Raw genomic sequence first — 17,272 nt, 5'->3', positions numbered from 1 at the left:
TTTGTCTGTTTTGTGGTCCCACCAGTTCTTGCTTAGAGGCAAATGCCATTTGTTGCAGATCTTCCAATATACTATTGTTGTTTATGCGTTCTTCTTGCAGCAACTAATAAGGTGGTCCACTGTTTCTTCAGTTTCTTTGCAGAGGTGGCATTTGCTATCTGTCATTGTCTTCTCAATTCTGGCTTTGTACAGATTTGTTCTTAAGGCTTGGTCTTATGCAGCCAGAATTAGCCCCTCTCTCCTTCTTCAACTTTCCTGACCCTTAACCACTGCCAGTCTTTTACGGCATTATTATTTGAAAGACTTTTCTTTGAAAAAACATATTCTTAGCTAGCTTTGCTATATGATATATTTTATATAAGTGAACCATTCCTGCTTGAAATTGTATATATTTCTGCTGTCAATACATATTAGTCATTCCATTTTTCCCATTATTGCCCATTCTTCAGTTTAGTCTCCCAACTGTGTATTAATTGCAAAGTTTGCCTTTTCGGATGTTGTGCCAAATTGAGTCTTTCAGCTATCACTGTAATACAATGCTTTTCTTTTATATTCTCTGGGGGGGTCATCTATATACTACTAAAACTCTCGTATATGTTTGTAAATTTCAATTTATGTAAAATGATGTATCATGAGAAAACAATTATCGAATCAACACACCTCAAAAGGGCTAACTTAAGGAATACATTCAAAATTCAAGAACCATGACTCCCATGGGACTGAAATTAGCAAAGCTGAGATTGCTTCAGAGAAAAGCTATTAATGAAGTCTGAGCCAACCAATCAGCTAGCCATCCAATGCAGTAAAGGTATCTCAGAATCAAGTGTGTTTTTGTTATAATTTCTGAATCCCTTCCACATAATATAAATTTAATAAATAATAATAATATAAATTTAATAAATAATAATAATAATATTGTTCCAAATTAATCCATGAATTGCTGTCCCCAGCTGCTTCTCTGACCGATTAGGATACCTACAGCGATACATTTGTTTACCTGAATGTCTATTTCAGTTTCTAGGCAGCTTTTGCTTAAAAGAAGCATACCAGGCATTTTCCACTTCGTAAAATTTCGTTAATTACCTAATGATTCACTTAAAATGTATAGAAAATTATCCTCTTACATTCTTCCAATGTCTTTCCTCCTAAAGAAAAAACTTAGTTCAACTGCATGGCAAATGACTGCCCAGATTCTGTTTAAAATTTTCCACCCCAAGTAGGATCCCATTTGAGGCAATCTACAGTATTGCATTGGGAAGCAATTGTCACTGCCAGGAAGTTTTTCTATGTCGCAAATAGGGTGCCCTTCTTTGAAACAATTCTAACCTCTTGCCTGGATAGTAAAATGAAGATGGTACTCATCGTAGATCATTCCTCTTGCACCCATCCCATCCTACCTGACCCAGCTCAGATGATTCATGGAGCCATGTCTGAAGTAAGTAATCTATTATGGATACAGGTTTTGTATAAAACATGCCATCATAACCCCAATTTAATCCTATCTCCATGGCTTTTTTTCCTGAAAAACTCACCTGAAATTAAAATCTAAAAATTATGAAGAGTTTTCTCACCTAGTTGGTTAGATGTTCTGAGCAAAAGTTCAGTATATAGACAGTTGTAAACATTATACTGTACTTTTGAGTTATATATTTCTTTTAATAATCCATATTAGAACTATGAAGACGGAACCATATAGCTCTTTATACTATATACAAAACATTTAACCTACCTTCTACTTAAAGTACAACTAGAGAAGAGTGGACAAAAACAATGCTACAATTTTCATCCTAAATAATTTTCTGTAAACTTCATGAGATATAATCTAGTAAGTATTTGGTCACAGTATCTTTGAAAGTGCCAGTTCTGTGAGCTGTGACAGAATTCCCATCAGATATTGAGCACAGTGAATCTGTTAAAAAAAGAAGAGAGAGATACCGTTAGATCCATGGAAACAATAAGCAACCAAAAAATCGTCAACATTCTCATTTTGGCCTCACTTTTAATCTAGTCTCAAACATTAAAGCAAGCTTAAGTTTATTTACCAAACCAATATGCTACCCATCTCACCAAAGGCAACTCTAGGTGGCTTAAAGGTAAAGGTAAAGGTTCCCCCGCACATGCGTGCTAGTCGTTTCCAACTCTAGGGGCCGGTGCTCATCTCCGTTTCAAAGCCGAGGAGCCAGCACTTGTCCGAGGACGTCTCCGTGGTCATGTGGCCAGCATGACTGGACGCCAAAAGTGCACGGAACGCTGTTACCTTCCCACCGTAGTGGTCCCTAGTTTTCTACTTGCATTTTAACGTGCTTTCGAACTGCTAGGTTGGCAGAAGCTGGGACGAGTAACAGGCGCTCACTCTGCTACGCGGCACTCGGGATTCGACCCGCCAAACTGCCGACCTGATTGACAAGCTCAGCGTCCTAACCCGCCGAGCCACTGCGTCCCTCTAAGGTGGCTTACAGACATTGAATAAAATGCAGTGTCAAACATTAAAACAATAAAGATGTTAATTTTAAAAATTCAATTAAAATAAAACTAAGCAGGATGAAGAGGGAGGGAGCAAAGTGCACGTAAGGAGGTGGGGTGTTCGCTACTCCATTAGCCACCTCCAACATGCTTACACCTCCATTGGGGCCCTGGGCGAATTGGCACAGCCAAAGCCTTTCAAAAGGCCAAAAGTGTGGGAGCAGATCTGACTTCAGGGAGCAAGATGTCCTAGAGGGCAGGAGCCATGGCAGAAAAGGCTTTCTGGACCCAGCAGCCAGAATTATTTGACTGATGGGGTCTGCTGCTTGCCTCTTCTGCCAGCACTTTAAAAGCTTAAAAACAAAACATTGTGTACTTAATACCATGCTTTACTTTACATACTTAATACCACGTTTCCCTTTTACAGGTAGTCCTTAACTTACAACCATAATTGTGCCCAAAGTTTATGGTGCTAAGGGAAACTTTTGTTAAGTGAGTTTTGCCCCCTTTTGTCACTTTTCTTGCAACAGTTGTTAAGTGAATTGTCGTAGTTGTTAAGTTAGTAACGTTGTTAAATGAATCCGGCTTCCCCATAAGACTTTGCTTGTCAGAAAGTTCCAAAAGGGGATTACATGACCCCAGGACACTGCAACCATCATAAATATGAGTCAGTTGCCAAGCATCCAAATTTTCATCACATGACTAAGGGGATGCTGCAACAGTTGTGTGAAGATTGGTCACAAGTCACTTTTTTTCAGTGCTGTTGTAACTTTGAACAGTCACTAAATGAACAGTTGCAAATCAAGGACTATCGGCACAAGACAGCTATAGCAGAAAGAACAGTGCTCCATATTCTACAGTAAGGTTAAAAAATATGAAAATTTGAAAGTCTCAACTTTCTCTTTCAGATACTGAGTGGATATTTTATTCTGAAAGTCTCTGTACTAATGCAACCAACTCGGTTTGTAAGTGGGATAAGACACCCCCCCCTCAATCGTTCAGCCCTATCAAGGCTGCCGCAGTCCATTCTGCAGGAACAAAGCGGCAGCACAGGGCTTGCAGCAGCAGCAATCTTGCCTTGATTCTGAAGACAGAGTAAAAATAGATAGCACTTTTTAGGTCATTCAGACATATATACCCATGTCTACTACTCTTCCTTAAACTATTTGAAGATGACACTGCTGGGGAAACAAAACTGCATATGAACAGAGGTGCCTAATGCCATTAGAGCACGGGTGTCAAACTCAATTTCATTGAGGGCCGCATCAGCATTGCGGTTGCCCTCAGGGGGCCAAGTGGGTATGGCCAGGGTGGGCGTGGCCTACTGGGTGGGCGTGGCTAGAGTGTGTATGGCCTACTGGGTGTGCATGGCCAGCTCTACATTGTTCGCATCAAGGGTGCCTATGGGGACCTGGGCAGGAGTGGGACAGATCTGAGGGTCTCTGGCAGAAGGAGGGTCTCTGGGCCAGGGCCAAGGCAGTGGGGGCCGTTCCCTCACTGTTTCCAGGATGGCTTCGCGGGCCACATGAAACCACTTTGCGGGCCGGATCCGGCCCCCAGGCCTTGTGTTTGACACATCTGGCCTACTGGGTGGGCGTGGCTAGAGTGTGTATGGCCTACTGGGTGGGCATGGCCAGCTCTACATTGTTCGCATCAAGGGTGCCTATGGGGACCTGGGCAGGAGTGGGACAGATCTCAGGCTCTCTGGCAGAAGGAGGGTCTCTGGGCCAGGGCCAAGGCAGTGGGGGCCGTTCCCTCACTGTTTCCAGGATGGCTTCGCGGGCCGCATGCAACCACTTTGCGGGCCGGATTCGGCCCCCGGGCCTTGTTTTTGACATGTCTGCATTAGAGTATACTTTCCAAACATTTCTTTTTAGAGCAAATTCATATAATTATTGTTGATCGGAAAAGTAAGCATGCGTACCTTTATTTTTCCCAATGAATGGATAGAGGCTACAGATGTAGAAACTTTCACTAGCTGTGTAGATGATAAATATATCTTGAAGTGCCTATGAAAGTGCTTGTAAAGGGAGTTCATGAATAATTCCACTTCTTCCTGTTTAACTTCTTCATGGTTACTGTGTATTGAATCCCAGAGAGCTTTTGCATCTTCAGAATGGATAGCATAGGAAATATCCAAAGGGTAAGGTAGATGTGGCACAGAAAAAGTCAGTTCTGTTGCACCTGTGTAGCGGTCCATACTGCATCCAGACAATATTGCAGCCATCCATGCAAGATGGATAGGACTGATATGCAATGGACTGAAATAACAATCAAAAGTTTCCTGAAGCCAAGTTTTAACAATATTTGAGAAACTCTGTGCACCATTTACAAGGAATAAAGGTAAACAAGTAAAATCCTCTGGGAGAGTCTCAACAAAATCACTTGTACAAGTGCAACATAAACAACCCATCCATACCACTTTCTTTTCTTCTTCATCCTCATCCTCATCCTCATCTACCATTTGAGGTCTCTGCATAATCTAAAAAAAATTATGAATACATATATTCATGAATACATTATTACAATTCTATGAAATTGAGATAATTTCTGAATTTATGATAAACACATTAGTAAATAAGTTCTTTGATAAAAGTTATACCTACTGAATTTCATACCGTACTGTATCACATACTACAGATTCACAATGATCAGATTAATTTCTTAATACCTGGATATTCTGCAAGGATTCTATTGGATTTATGTGAATGTACACCCTCCAAAGCTACTCAGTATTACAGTCCTAAAGAACGATTCTCGAAACAAATAATTGGAAGATTCCACACACACATACACACACACTTTTCAATAGTGTCCAATTCTGGTAGACTGTCTGGACAAGTTCCTGCAGTTTTCTTGGCAAGATTTTTCAGAAGTGGTTTGCCATTGCCTCCTTCCTAGGGCTGAGAAAAAGTCACTAGCCCAAGATCATCCAGCTGGCTTCTGCCTAAGGCAGAATTAGAATTCAGTTTCTCGGGTCATAGCAACAAACTGGCACTCATTGGCAGATAACCTTTGGTAACTATAGGAACCTACAAATACCATAGCAGGCCCAAGTTGTTTTCCTTATGACTGTTCAGAGCCGCATAACTATGTAGTTATTAAAAAGCAAGAAGATAATGGAGCAGAGTTTTTGGTCTGATTCTGCTGGATTTGTTTTATGCTACTTTACCAACAAAAACCTGAATTTTGTAACCTTCCAACCCATAAAGCTTGAACAAAGGAGTCCTATCCATTTTGCATGTGTGTGTGTGTGTGTGTGCGCGTGCGCGCAAATATATATTCTTTCATCTTCCTTAATGGATGCAATAACCTTTCAAGAAAAAAATATTTTAGTTTACCTAGGTTTGAATCATCTGGTAAAAAAAAAACCTAGAAGTTAATTTAAGTAAGTTAATTTAAGTAACACCAGCTGCCTGCAATTAGTGCAGGTTCGCATCCCACCAGGCTCAAGGTTGACTCAGCCTTCCATCCTTCCGAGGTAGGTAAAATGAGGACCCAGATTGTTTGGGGCAATTAAGCTGACTTTGTAATAATGCCGCTGGGGTGTGTGTGAAAGCCCTAATAAGCAGGCATATACATAGAATGAAGGCTACTGCTAAGCTTGTAAGCCGCCCTGAGTCTTCGGAGAAGGGCGGGATATAAATGGAATTAAAATTAAAGAGCCTTGGTGGAGCAGTGGGCTAATGCCTCCTTAAGTAACACCAGCTGCCTGCAATTAGTGCAGGTTCGCATCCCACCAGGCTCAAGGTTGACTCAGCCTTCCATCCTTCCGAGGTAGGTAAAATGAGGACCTAGATTGTTGGGGGCAATAAGCTGACTTTGTAATAATGCCGCTTGGGGGGGTTGTGAAAGCCCTAATAAGCAGGCATATACATAGAATGAAGGCTACTGCTAAGCTTGTAAGCCGCCCTGAGTCTTCGGAGAAGGGCGGGATATAAATGGAATTATAAAAAAAAAATTAAAAAAAAATAAAAAATAAATAAATTATAAAACTTATATATATATATATATATATATATATATATATATATAGCCACTGTAGATGGATAAATAAAATTATCTAGAACAAAGTTCTTTTATAGCCTGTCCACTAATATCTTTCAAAAGTATCAAGACAAACCCAGTTAGTAAAAGATTGGATTGGTTACCTACTAGATAAGACTACATACCTCAATAAGAATTGCTGCTTGTTTTTCTGTTTTCAAAACAGAAAATGAAGAAAACTTTGCTTGAAACATCAGATCAGTTTCACCTTCCAGTATGAATCTCTTTTCCTTTTGTGCAGTAATAAGATAACTTAGTTGTTTAGAATATTCTTGCAAATGTTGATAAGAGAATTTATGCAGAGGAGTGACGCTGTATAAGGTCCACTGTTTAGCTACAATGAACGGTATAGCTTCCTCCTGTCCAAAAAAAAATTATAAATGCAAAAAAATGTAACTCAGGTCTATATTTTCCTGTCATAGTTTACAAAGCAGAGAAAACATTATTACAAAGAATTTACATAATACTATGTGTTATTTTTGTACCTTTCTATCTTATGTTATCTACAATAAATATTTGTTTTATGGCTCAGAAGATAGCAAAAACTGAGAAAAATACAAAAGGAAAAAGATACACCACTTCTCCTTTATTAACAGAATAAAAGAATCTGTATTATATAACTGATTTAAAATAATATCAAAAGCAAGTAGTATATTTAGTAAATATTTTTACATATATAGGCTGGATTTACATAGTATTCCTAAATCATAATTTTTTAAAAGTTGAGCACTGTAAATTATGATTTACCATTCCTTTTTAAAACAGCAATGTTAAAGAAAGCACAAAAGGAGCAAGAATTACTTAAACCAAAGAAGCCAAAGACCTGAGATGAAGAAAAAAAAGGAGCAGTTAAAAGTAGCTTACATCAATACTATATTTTTGCCTGCCTTTTTAGTCTTGCAAATCCATCCATCACCTCATCCATTGCCTGTTGTATTTCAATATTCCGATATGTTTTCTTGAGGATTCATTAACTTCATCTAAGCACAATTTCCTCAAGCATTCTCTTCCTCTCAGCCTACTTCCACTTTCTTCAGTTGTTACGTTATTCAGTTGTCATTCATTTTCTCTATATAATCTAAGTAATATCACATCTACATTCAACCCACATTCAATTGACTGACTGCTTGCCTTCAGGTCAGTTATGGATTGCTGGTGACCACCTAGTCAAGTCCCTGTAATTTTCCTGACAAGGCTTCTCAGGCGTGGTTTGCCATTGATTGTTACCTAGTTGTACCTAAAATAGGATTAGAATTCACAGTGTCCCACTTTCTAGCCTGGTGCCTTAATCACTACACCAAACTGGCTTGCAGCTGGCACCTTTTTATTATTAACCCTGTGTCTTCTTGTTTAAATACACAAGTAGTTTTTAAGTACCTCAGTCTCACTGCATTTCTGTTTTTTCAACATACCCAATTCTCACTTCCAGATAACAAAATGGGCAGAAGCACAATTATAAAATCAGTTTACCTGCTTTTGATTGACATTTTAACTAACAGCATTTGTACATCTTAAAATTTCTCTGTCCATTTCCCCACCTTTTAGTAAAAAAAGAATTTTACTTGCTTTAATTTTTCACCATTTTTCACCATTCCGAGGTAGGTAAAATGAGGACCCAGATTGTTGGGGGCAATTAAGCTGACTTTGTAATAATGCCGCTTGGGGTGTGTGTGTGAAAGCCCTAATAAGCAGGCATATACATAGAATGAAGGCTACTGCTAAGCTTGTAAGCCGCCCTGAGTCTTCGGAGAAGGGCGGGATATAAATGGAATAAAAATAAAAATTTACCGTGTTTCCCCAAAAATAAGCCTTACTTGTTTGCTAAGACACTAGGTGAGGTGTGTGTGTGTGGGGGGGAGCTGCCCCACATGCCCCACACCCTCTTACTGTGCCACAGGGCTCCTGCTGCTGCTGCCGCAAGTTGTTGTGTTGCTGTTGTGAGGTGTGTCGTTATTGCCGCTGCTGTGAGGCGCATTCTGCTGCTGCCGCCGTGGAGCCTGTCGCGCCACCATTATGAGGTCTGTTGCATTACAGCAGCAAGGTGCATTGTGTTGTTGCAAGGTGTGTCCTGCTGCTGCGAGGCATGTCACATGGCTGCCACCACCGCTATGAGGTGCGCCCCGCTGTTGCCGCTATGAGATATATTGCAGGATGTGCCTCACAGCTGCGGCAACATCAACAATGGCGGCCGGACACACCTCGTGGTGGTGGTGACAATAGGACATGCCTTACAGCAACAGCTCCAGTGTGGCAGGCCTCGTGATGGCGTGATGCAGCAACAAGTGCCTCATGGTGGTGGCAACCGCAACATGACAGACCTCGCCGCCGTGGCAGGAGCCCTGTGGCATGATAAGTAGGTGTGGGCGCGTGGGTCAGCTCCTGGAAAAAAATAAGACATTCTCTGAAAATAAGACCTAATGCCTCGTTTGGAGGCAAAAAAAAAAAAAAAATAAGACCGGGTCTTATTTTTCAGGGAAACACAGTATGTATACAGGTGCTTAAAAATAAAAAAAGCCAACTGCATATTATCTGCATATATATTCACATCACCAGAATTATTTCCTATACATTTATATTTATATAAATCAACCAACCAACCAACCAGACATTATATATTTTTGTCATATTCTCAGCCCAGTGCCCAACTATTTACAAAACATTTTTATTTATTCATTTTTTATTTCCATACTTAACTTTTAGCATATCACATTTAGCAGCCAACCCTTCAACTCCAGAAAATACTTGTCATGATGAGTAAAGTTGTGGATGCCTGCCCTTAGAGAGTAATTTAAATTGTTTGGAGTTTTTAAAAGCTGCTTCCTCTTCAAACATGTTGCCAGTTACATTATATTCAGTTACACTCTTCGTTGTTCCTTACCTGTAGATCAGGATTTTGTGAAATCATTATCTTAGCTGGAGTCTGACCAAATAACCTTCTTTTCTTGAGGGATAGCACACTTCTTGAAAGATAGGCAGTATTTGTAAGGTTTGCTCCATAGTCTGTCACTGCTCTTCCAACAGTTTTCATTCTCCTGTAATTAGAAGTGCTAGCATCCTGTAAACAGATTATCTGTCATTAGACAAACATATTACACGAAATAAGAAAATCTCATCTCATAGATTGATATGTCGTACTGACATAATACATGAATCAGAAAATAGCAAACTATCTAACTGCTAAGCTTGTAAGCCACCCTGAGTCTTCGGAGAAGGGCGGGATATAAATGTAATAAAAATAAAATAAATAAATAAATAAATCTTTCAGCATATCATAGAGTATCGTACAAATCTGGCCAGTCGTTTCTATAAATTCATAACCACCATACATAACTTTGGTATATTACGATGATCATAAGGCTGTAAGCAACAGAGGAAAGATGAGCCTTTTTAAAATATCATTTAAAAAAGAGGCAGTGCAACATCATGTGAAGGATAAATTCATCTGAATCTGCTCATTAAGGGAATGTTGTTGAATCATTCATTAAAAAAGGCTGACAATAATCTTATCTGGCTCTGGAGAACCACCTTTGTTGGACTGGAGCAGGGGTAGGCAACCTCGGCTCTTTTATGACTCATGGACTTCAATTCCCAGAATTCCTGAGCCAGCTTGGCTGGCTGAGGAATTCTGGGAGTTGAAGTCCATGAGTCATAAAAGAGCCGAGGTTGCCTACCCCTGGACTGGAGAAATGAGTTATCAGACGGACAGCAACTTTATTATGGCCACAGACCAGCATAAATATAAAAAACACAAGGCACACCCCTCTTTCACCGTGTCTTGGGAACCCAGATAACTTGTATGGAGTAACCATTCTTACGGTCAGAGGGCCCACGTTTGGAGAAAGACTTCCCGCAGTTACCCCTCAAACGATTCCTATCGGGGCGGCTAGAAAAACGTTAACACCCGCAGGCTTCGTCTTACCTTTCGGCGATCACGCGCCGTCGACAACCGCCGGGAAGACATCTCTCCCCAACCTTCCAGAGAGGGGGAAAAAAAGCCAGCAATAGCGAGGCGGGCGATTTTTATTTATTTATTTATTTTTTAAAATTGTCTCCCGACAGCCAGTTCGGCAACGGGGATTGTTGTGCGCATGCCTTGGAATAGAGGGAGCGGTTTAGGGCGCCTGATCGTTTCGGTTCTACGAGTTGCTGCCGCTGCCGCCATATTTGATGCGGGCGGGAGGGAACCGAGGAAGCGCCTGACGCCGAAAGTAATGTTTGCCGCTGAAGCGGCGGCGGCGGGAGCGGCGAAGGCTCAGCTCGCGTGACGGAGGAAGCGCCTCTGAGGTGGGGCTTGGAGCCTGAAGTTTAGCTTTCGTTCTTGTCTTACATTGGCCGGTGCCTCGATTGACTGGCCAAGACCATGCGTCGGCTACGTGTCCTTTATCGTCCCCTGGAGCTATTATTTCCCGGAGGAAGAGCGAAGTCGTGGAGCAGGTTGCCTTCTTGCAGATTGGCGTCGTTCAGAAGGGATGCGACCCTCCCAGGTCTGTAACATCTTGGGGCACAGGTAGGCAACCTCGGCTCTTTTATGACTCGTGGACTTCAACTCCCAGAATTCCTGAGTCAGCTATGCTGACTCAGGAATTCTGGGAGTTGAAGTCCACGAGTCATAAAAGAGCCGAGGAACAGTAAGGTGGAAGGTTTGGGTAACGTTTTCCTTGCCAATGGCAAGTTGCTTGTTAATTTCAGACTGGCCTTAACGAAAGTAAGGGACTCGCTCGCTCTCTTAATAGAAAATAAAATAACTACTCTGCTAGAATTACGTTGCTGATTTGGGTGCGTTTTCAATCACAACTCGATTTTAATGTACAGGTGGCAACAGACTTTGCCCGAGATTGGAAAACTTATTTTTTTATTATTTTATTTATATTTATTTTAAATATTTACAGACACGTAAACACTAAGTATATACATTTCGAATTAAGAAAGAAAAGGAAAAGGACAAACAAACACTTAACAAACATGCATATAAACTAACTGGGGATTGAAATCCCCTGTGCAGTTATACATAATTACATCCCATAAATCTTATTAGTTAAATGAGATTGGAAAACTTATGTAGGGGCAGCCCTGTGAATAATTTTCAGACTTTGAGGCTATAGATTGAGAATTAACACATAAATCTCAGGAGAGGGCTGTAGCCGACCACTTCTGTGTTACGGCTGTGAAAACTATGTCGATATTTTAATGAAGTTGTTCATACTTTCCGATTTTTTGTTGAGATGATCCACATTCCAACATAATTTTTGGTAACTGTTCTTTGAAATTTTATAAGCTGGTGCTTGTGCCATCAACAATGATATCTAGCCCCTGGTTCTTTTTTCTCTTGCTTGTATGTTATGTGTTTGCAATAGTTAAGCTTTAGTTTCATTACAGGATGGGAACTTCCCGTGAGCAGCCTGGTTCTATTGGTTATTTTTGTCTTCTTGCAAACATAATACCCATAACCATTTTCTCCAGCACAGTAATTCAGAAGCAAGTTATTTTTATTTCATTCAGCCTTTTTGATAATCTGGCTTTCACAATTACATTATAACTGGGAAAAGCATGGTGTTGACATTTTCCTTCATATCACTGTGCTGCTTTAATATTTTGATTAGATTTGTTATAGCCTTTCTTCCAGAAAGACTATTTCGTAACTACAATCATCATCCCTATGAATTTCTGAGCACTTCAACTCTTTCACCACTTATTTATTTATTTTATTAAATTTATATACCGCCCTATTCCCGGAAGACTGGCTTAACCTTGCTTGTTGACATAATAGTAGTTGGTTGTTTCAGTATTGACCAGTAGACTGGCTTTTGCACTGTCTTCTTTCATTTCAGTAAGGGATAACTTAAATCTTCATTTCCAGCCAACAAGGCAGCATCATCAGTACATGCAAGGATGTTGATGTTACTCCCAGCACTTTTAATTCCAACTTCTATTTCTTCTCATTTCTCATGATTTTTTCTCCACATTAGTTAAACAAGCCTTATTCATGTTCTTCTCAATTCTGAAACATACAGTTGCTCCATATTCTGTTCTAATTGTTGCTTCTTGAAGGAAGCTTTAATATCATGTTTATTCATAACTGATAACCATATTACTTATCCTAATATTTTTTGTTGGACTGAAGAAAAAATTTGTTTGTACTTTTACATATTTTATGAATCAACAAAATTTTATCCCAAGATCTCAATAGCTTTGTTGCCCGGTCCAAAACCTGTGGGGAGTTGCGATCAGCTCATATAGGTCAAGAGGTCACTCTGTGTGGATGGATTCAATATAAGAGGTAAACTGAAAATAAAATGACTTGGAATGGTTAAATTACTGATGCTAAAGAAAAGGTTAAACTAATGGTGTGCATGAGTAATGTTGCTTTACTACATCAGGCTCTGGGATATACAAATATAGTCTGGTATCTTGTTTCTGTTCCCACAGAAAATATAGAGCTAGTGCTTAACCTACAACCATGTTAACCTATGTCAACAACTGTTCTAAGTTATGACAGTGCTGAACAAATGATGGTTACATTTGTTCCTCAGTGTTCCAAACATCCCCACACTCCTGCAGTCACATGGGTGCAGTCTAGCTGCTTGACATCCTTTTTGCACTTACAACTGATTGCCAAGTGCCCCGTGATCGCCATTTACAACCTTCTCTGCTGGTTCCCCAGAATGTCGGTGGGGAAACCAGCAGAGAGGGTCATAAGTCTCCAGGATAAGTTCCCCCCACTTACACACACTCCCGCAACACTTCTACCTTTGTATGACATCAACTGCTTGCACACCTCCATGCACTCTTCTCAACTAGCCCCATGCCCTCTCTGACCTGCGCTCACACACCTTTCCCAACTGACACCACACCTCTTACACACCTCTGTGCTCCCTTCTCAACTTGCAACACACTTTTTGTATACCTGCTGACACCCTCCTCAATCTGCTACATCTTTTGCACACACCCTTGGACACCTTCATTGGCCTGCATCTCTCATGCACTCTCCCTGACCTGTGCCACATCTCTCACATCCTGTACATCCTCCCTGATCTGCAAAGTGCCTTTTGTGCATTGCCCTTAAAGCATGGTGGTGGAAATGTTATGGTTGGAGCTGTTATGGGTTGCACACCATCATACAAATTATTACAAATTCTTCATTGTATCAAAGAGTAGTGAAGCATAATGTGAAAAGGTTGAAGCTCATTGGACAATGGACTTTGCAACATAACAGTGACCCCAATATTCTGGTAAATCCACCAAAGACGGGCTGGGGAAAAAAAGAAATGGATGGTTCTGAAATGGCCAAGTCAAAGGATCTAAATCCCATCAAGATTTTGTGGGTTGATTCCAGTCAATATCAGGGACTGGTAGATAGCTATAAGAAAGGCCTACATGAGGTTGTTTCTGTGAAAGAGGACAAAACCAATTATCAGAGCTAAGGGTGTACTTATTTCTTACATAGAAAGAAATGGCAAATCTGTTTATTTTTGTTGAATAAATGATTGAAAGTCAACTGTTATATTTTTATTCAATTACATCATCGTTATATAACTGAATGAAGATAAAATATTGATGTTTGCATATGTTTCAAAAAAAACCTTGAGGTATACTGTTCTTCCATGTGACTCGTATGTCTGATTGTACAAGAATATATTGCTCCATTTTTGTCTGTGAGGGAGCTGCCATGTCAATGGGCAATGATCTACCCTTAAGAAATAGAATTTTCTTCTCTATACTTATTCTTATGCCTGTACAAAAATCTGGTTAAGAAATTTGAAATACATATACATATGCATATATGCATACATAGAGAGAGAGAGAGAGAGAACTTAAGTTAATTAAGGAGCAGAGTCAAATTCTTAAGTTAAAACTAATGTTCAGACAATATATCTTTGAATGTTCCCTATAGTCTTGTTGCATGTGAAATGCTTATATATCGCATAAAAGTGTCTAGTCCAGCTGTCCCCTTCTCGCAGCTGTCCTGTGACTAGGCATTGTTCACATGTCATTGGAGAGCTCCGCATTGCATACCCTTGAGCTCCAGGCAGGGGTTGAATCTGAAGTGTTCCTAACATGTCTACACATCTGTGTCTCCCATCATTAGACAGGAACAGTTCGTGGTTTTGAGAGATTTCCAAGGACTTACCCAGATACTTATACCTCAGGATGAGGTAAGTGCTATTGAAAACTGCTTTTGTAGTTTCTCGCTAGGAAGCCAACAAGAATGTAATCAAAACAAATATATAAGTAGTCCTTGGCTTACAACCATTTAATCAGCAACCATTCAAAGTTACAACAACACTGAACAAATGATAGTTACAACTAGTCCTCAGTCAGAATTCCAGCAATCTGGGTACTTGGCAACCGGCTCACACTTACCATATATTGCAGTGTCCTGAATTCACATGAATCAGAAATTTAGGGAAAGTCACATGTTGCTGGGGTTAGTTTCCTCAACCTGTGCATCCTCCCCAAGCCTCAAACAGGCCTCCTTCACACATCCTCCCTAGGCTTCATTGCACCTCTAAGTACACCCTTTCTGAGCCTTCTCTCACAATCTCCCCAACTCTTGTTGTGCCTCCTTCATGTACACTTCCAACTCTCCCTGTGCCTCCTGCACAACCTTACCGCGCCACCCCTACACCCTCCTGGACCCTTCCCAACTCTTCCCCCTACCCTTGTCTCTCATGTAACTCCTGACTTGGTTGTGGAAAGTCAACAGAAAGTTGCCTTACCTGATGACTGTGGGATTCAGTTAACACAACAACTGGGATTGCAGGGATTGCTGTTGCTAAGTGTTGCAATTGTGGTTTACAACTGCATCACTAAGCAATGGGAATTCTGGTTTCATTTTTTGTTGTAAGTTCAGGATTACCTATAGTGTTCTAGCCACACTGATTTGGAATACTAATGAGCATGTGTTACTGGAATTTTTATTTTGCTCTTTTTAAAGTTACAGTTCATATATAATTCATTTAGGTAAGCATACTTTTAAAGTTTACATTGAAATTAAATTAATACAGGCTCTTGAAAGAAATTTTATTATTTATAAAAGAGTTATGATTTTTCAATGCACACTCTCTCTTGTAACATAATATTGTAAATATCCATAGCTACATGCACAGCTTGTAGTTCTTCATATAATTTTTTTAAAAGTTCAGTCTTATAATCTACAAGGAAATAAAGAATATTGCAAAGCATATCTGAAGTATCTTTCTCCATCTAAACATGCATCTAGAATTAATTTAATTAATTAATTAAATTTAAATTAATTTCCACATGAGCATTTCGATTTAATTCTTACCAACCCTTACTTGATGTAATCTTTTTGTAAAGAATTTTGGATGAGATAGAATTTGTTCTGATCCTAAAAAGTTCCATTGGAATTAATGTTTCAAACAAAAAGATTTTATCTCACCTTTTATTTAGAACTTGTGACATCAGACATAACACTTTTTTCCTTACCAATAACCTGGTGAAATAGGTTGGACTGAGAGAGAATTGGCTTCTACGGCTAAGGGTAGACTTGAACTTGGTTCTCTCTGCTCCTAGTCTGACACCTCAACTTCTGCCCCTCTTTGGTTGTCTTAATAAGCACTTTAACAAATAACATTTATTACTTCTTTATCACATTTTGGAACCACCCATCTCCCCCTCAGAGAGATTCTGGGTGGTTCACAATAAAATATTAAAATATAGAAACAGTATATAAAAATTCAAATTCAAAAAGAGGCAATGATGTTTTTTTAAAAAATGATAACATTAATTAAAAGACAAAGGGAGGGCTTTCGGGTGCCATTTTAATTGCCAGACTGAAGTTGGCTGATAACCACCAGATATAATGCATTTTAAATCTGTATTGCTGGCATTCTTGAATTATGCATATTCTGATTTGTTTGTTTCTTGCGCTGCAGGCTGCTTCCCATTTGAGGAAGCTCTTTTCTGATGCTCCAATTGAGTCTGTTGTGCAAGTGACTGGGATTGTTATTCCCCGGCCTCCGGGACAGGCAAATCCTGTGAGTATTTAAAAGAGGAGCCCTCTGCTTTTAAGTGCATACAGTTTATTGCTTTGGGCTACCAAAATGATTTCCTAATTTTCATTTGCCATGTAAGTGACTTGGAGGTAGCCAGGGAGCACAATTTGGTGAACAACTATCTGCTTCTGTAACTTATAGCTGTAACTATGATGGTAGCTGCAGAGTAATTCTTGTTTTCTTGGCAGCTATTTGGTTTAGAAGTATCTTTCTTCAGCTCAGCATTGTAAAAGTCTTCTGCTCTCTCAAAAGATTCCACAGTTTCTGCCTTAATGTCTTCTGTGCTTGGAATTTCCAGGCAATATAGCAGCACAGTATCACTTTTTATGCTTTCTTCACATCTCTCCTCAAATGCACCCTCATTTCCCAGATTGGTTGATTTCTATGCTTTGTAGCAGGCAGATCTTCTGTGTCTATATGGATTCTTTCTAATCTGCAGTAAAGCAACTTGTTTAACAGTAGTAAGCCCTTGAAGTTTCTTTCTTGTCTGTTTCTTGAATGTAGGATTTATTTATTTTTTCTAAAGACAGATTTATGGCTGTGCCTGGCTGGTAATCTGACAAATTTATCCTCAGGGCAGAGGTCTTTTTTCATTGTTCTCTGCAAATTACTGACAGTACTGCAAAATAATTATGATAATTTTTTTGGTAATTTTTTTATAATTCAGACAAGCCAGGAAGACCATGCTTTCTTTCCTTTCCCCAAGCCTGCTCTTGTCCGGCCCATTAAGTTGTGAGTTAAAATGG

General features: G+C 39.7%; 2 protein-coding genes across 3 annotated transcripts in view; one reads left to right on the top strand and one right to left on the bottom strand.

The window, feature by feature from the left end:
* Nucleotides 1–1,801: 1,801 nt before the first annotated feature.
* Nucleotides 1,802–10,471, bottom strand: CENPL (centromere protein L; the record flags this gene model as incomplete). Its single annotated transcript, XM_081324069.1, has 5 exons — nucleotides 1,802–1,909; nucleotides 4,388–4,945; nucleotides 6,636–6,869; nucleotides 9,389–9,565; nucleotides 10,430–10,471. The coding sequence occupies 5 exons, from the start codon at nucleotides 10,469–10,471 to the stop codon at nucleotides 1,838–1,840; spliced, it is 1,083 nt and encodes a 360-aa protein (XP_081180195.1). The 3' UTR covers nucleotides 1,802–1,837.
* A 202-nt stretch (nucleotides 10,472–10,673) lies between these two features.
* Nucleotides 10,674–17,272, top strand: part of DARS2 (aspartyl-tRNA synthetase 2, mitochondrial) — a 35,325-nt gene continuing 28,726 nt past the window's right edge. For both annotated transcript variants that reach the window (XR_014026004.1, XM_081324377.1), the window contains exons 1-4: nucleotides 10,674–10,994; nucleotides 12,688–12,787; nucleotides 14,597–14,663; nucleotides 16,407–16,508. Coding sequence is in view for 1 of the 2 variants with exons in the window: in XM_081324377.1 (XP_081180503.1) it covers nucleotides 10,871–10,994; nucleotides 12,688–12,787; nucleotides 14,597–14,663; nucleotides 16,407–16,508 (393 nt within the window). In the remaining variant the exon portion in view is untranslated. The remainder of the gene's footprint in view (nucleotides 10,995–12,687; nucleotides 12,788–14,596; nucleotides 14,664–16,406; nucleotides 16,509–17,272) is intronic.

The sequence above is a fragment of the Vipera berus genome, assembly GCF_964194415.1.
Source record: "Vipera berus genome assembly, chromosome: 3".
NCBI classification, from domain to species: Eukaryota; Metazoa; Chordata; class Lepidosauria; order Squamata; family Viperidae; genus Vipera; species Vipera berus.
This window is presented reverse-complemented; position numbering and strand designations above follow the sequence as displayed.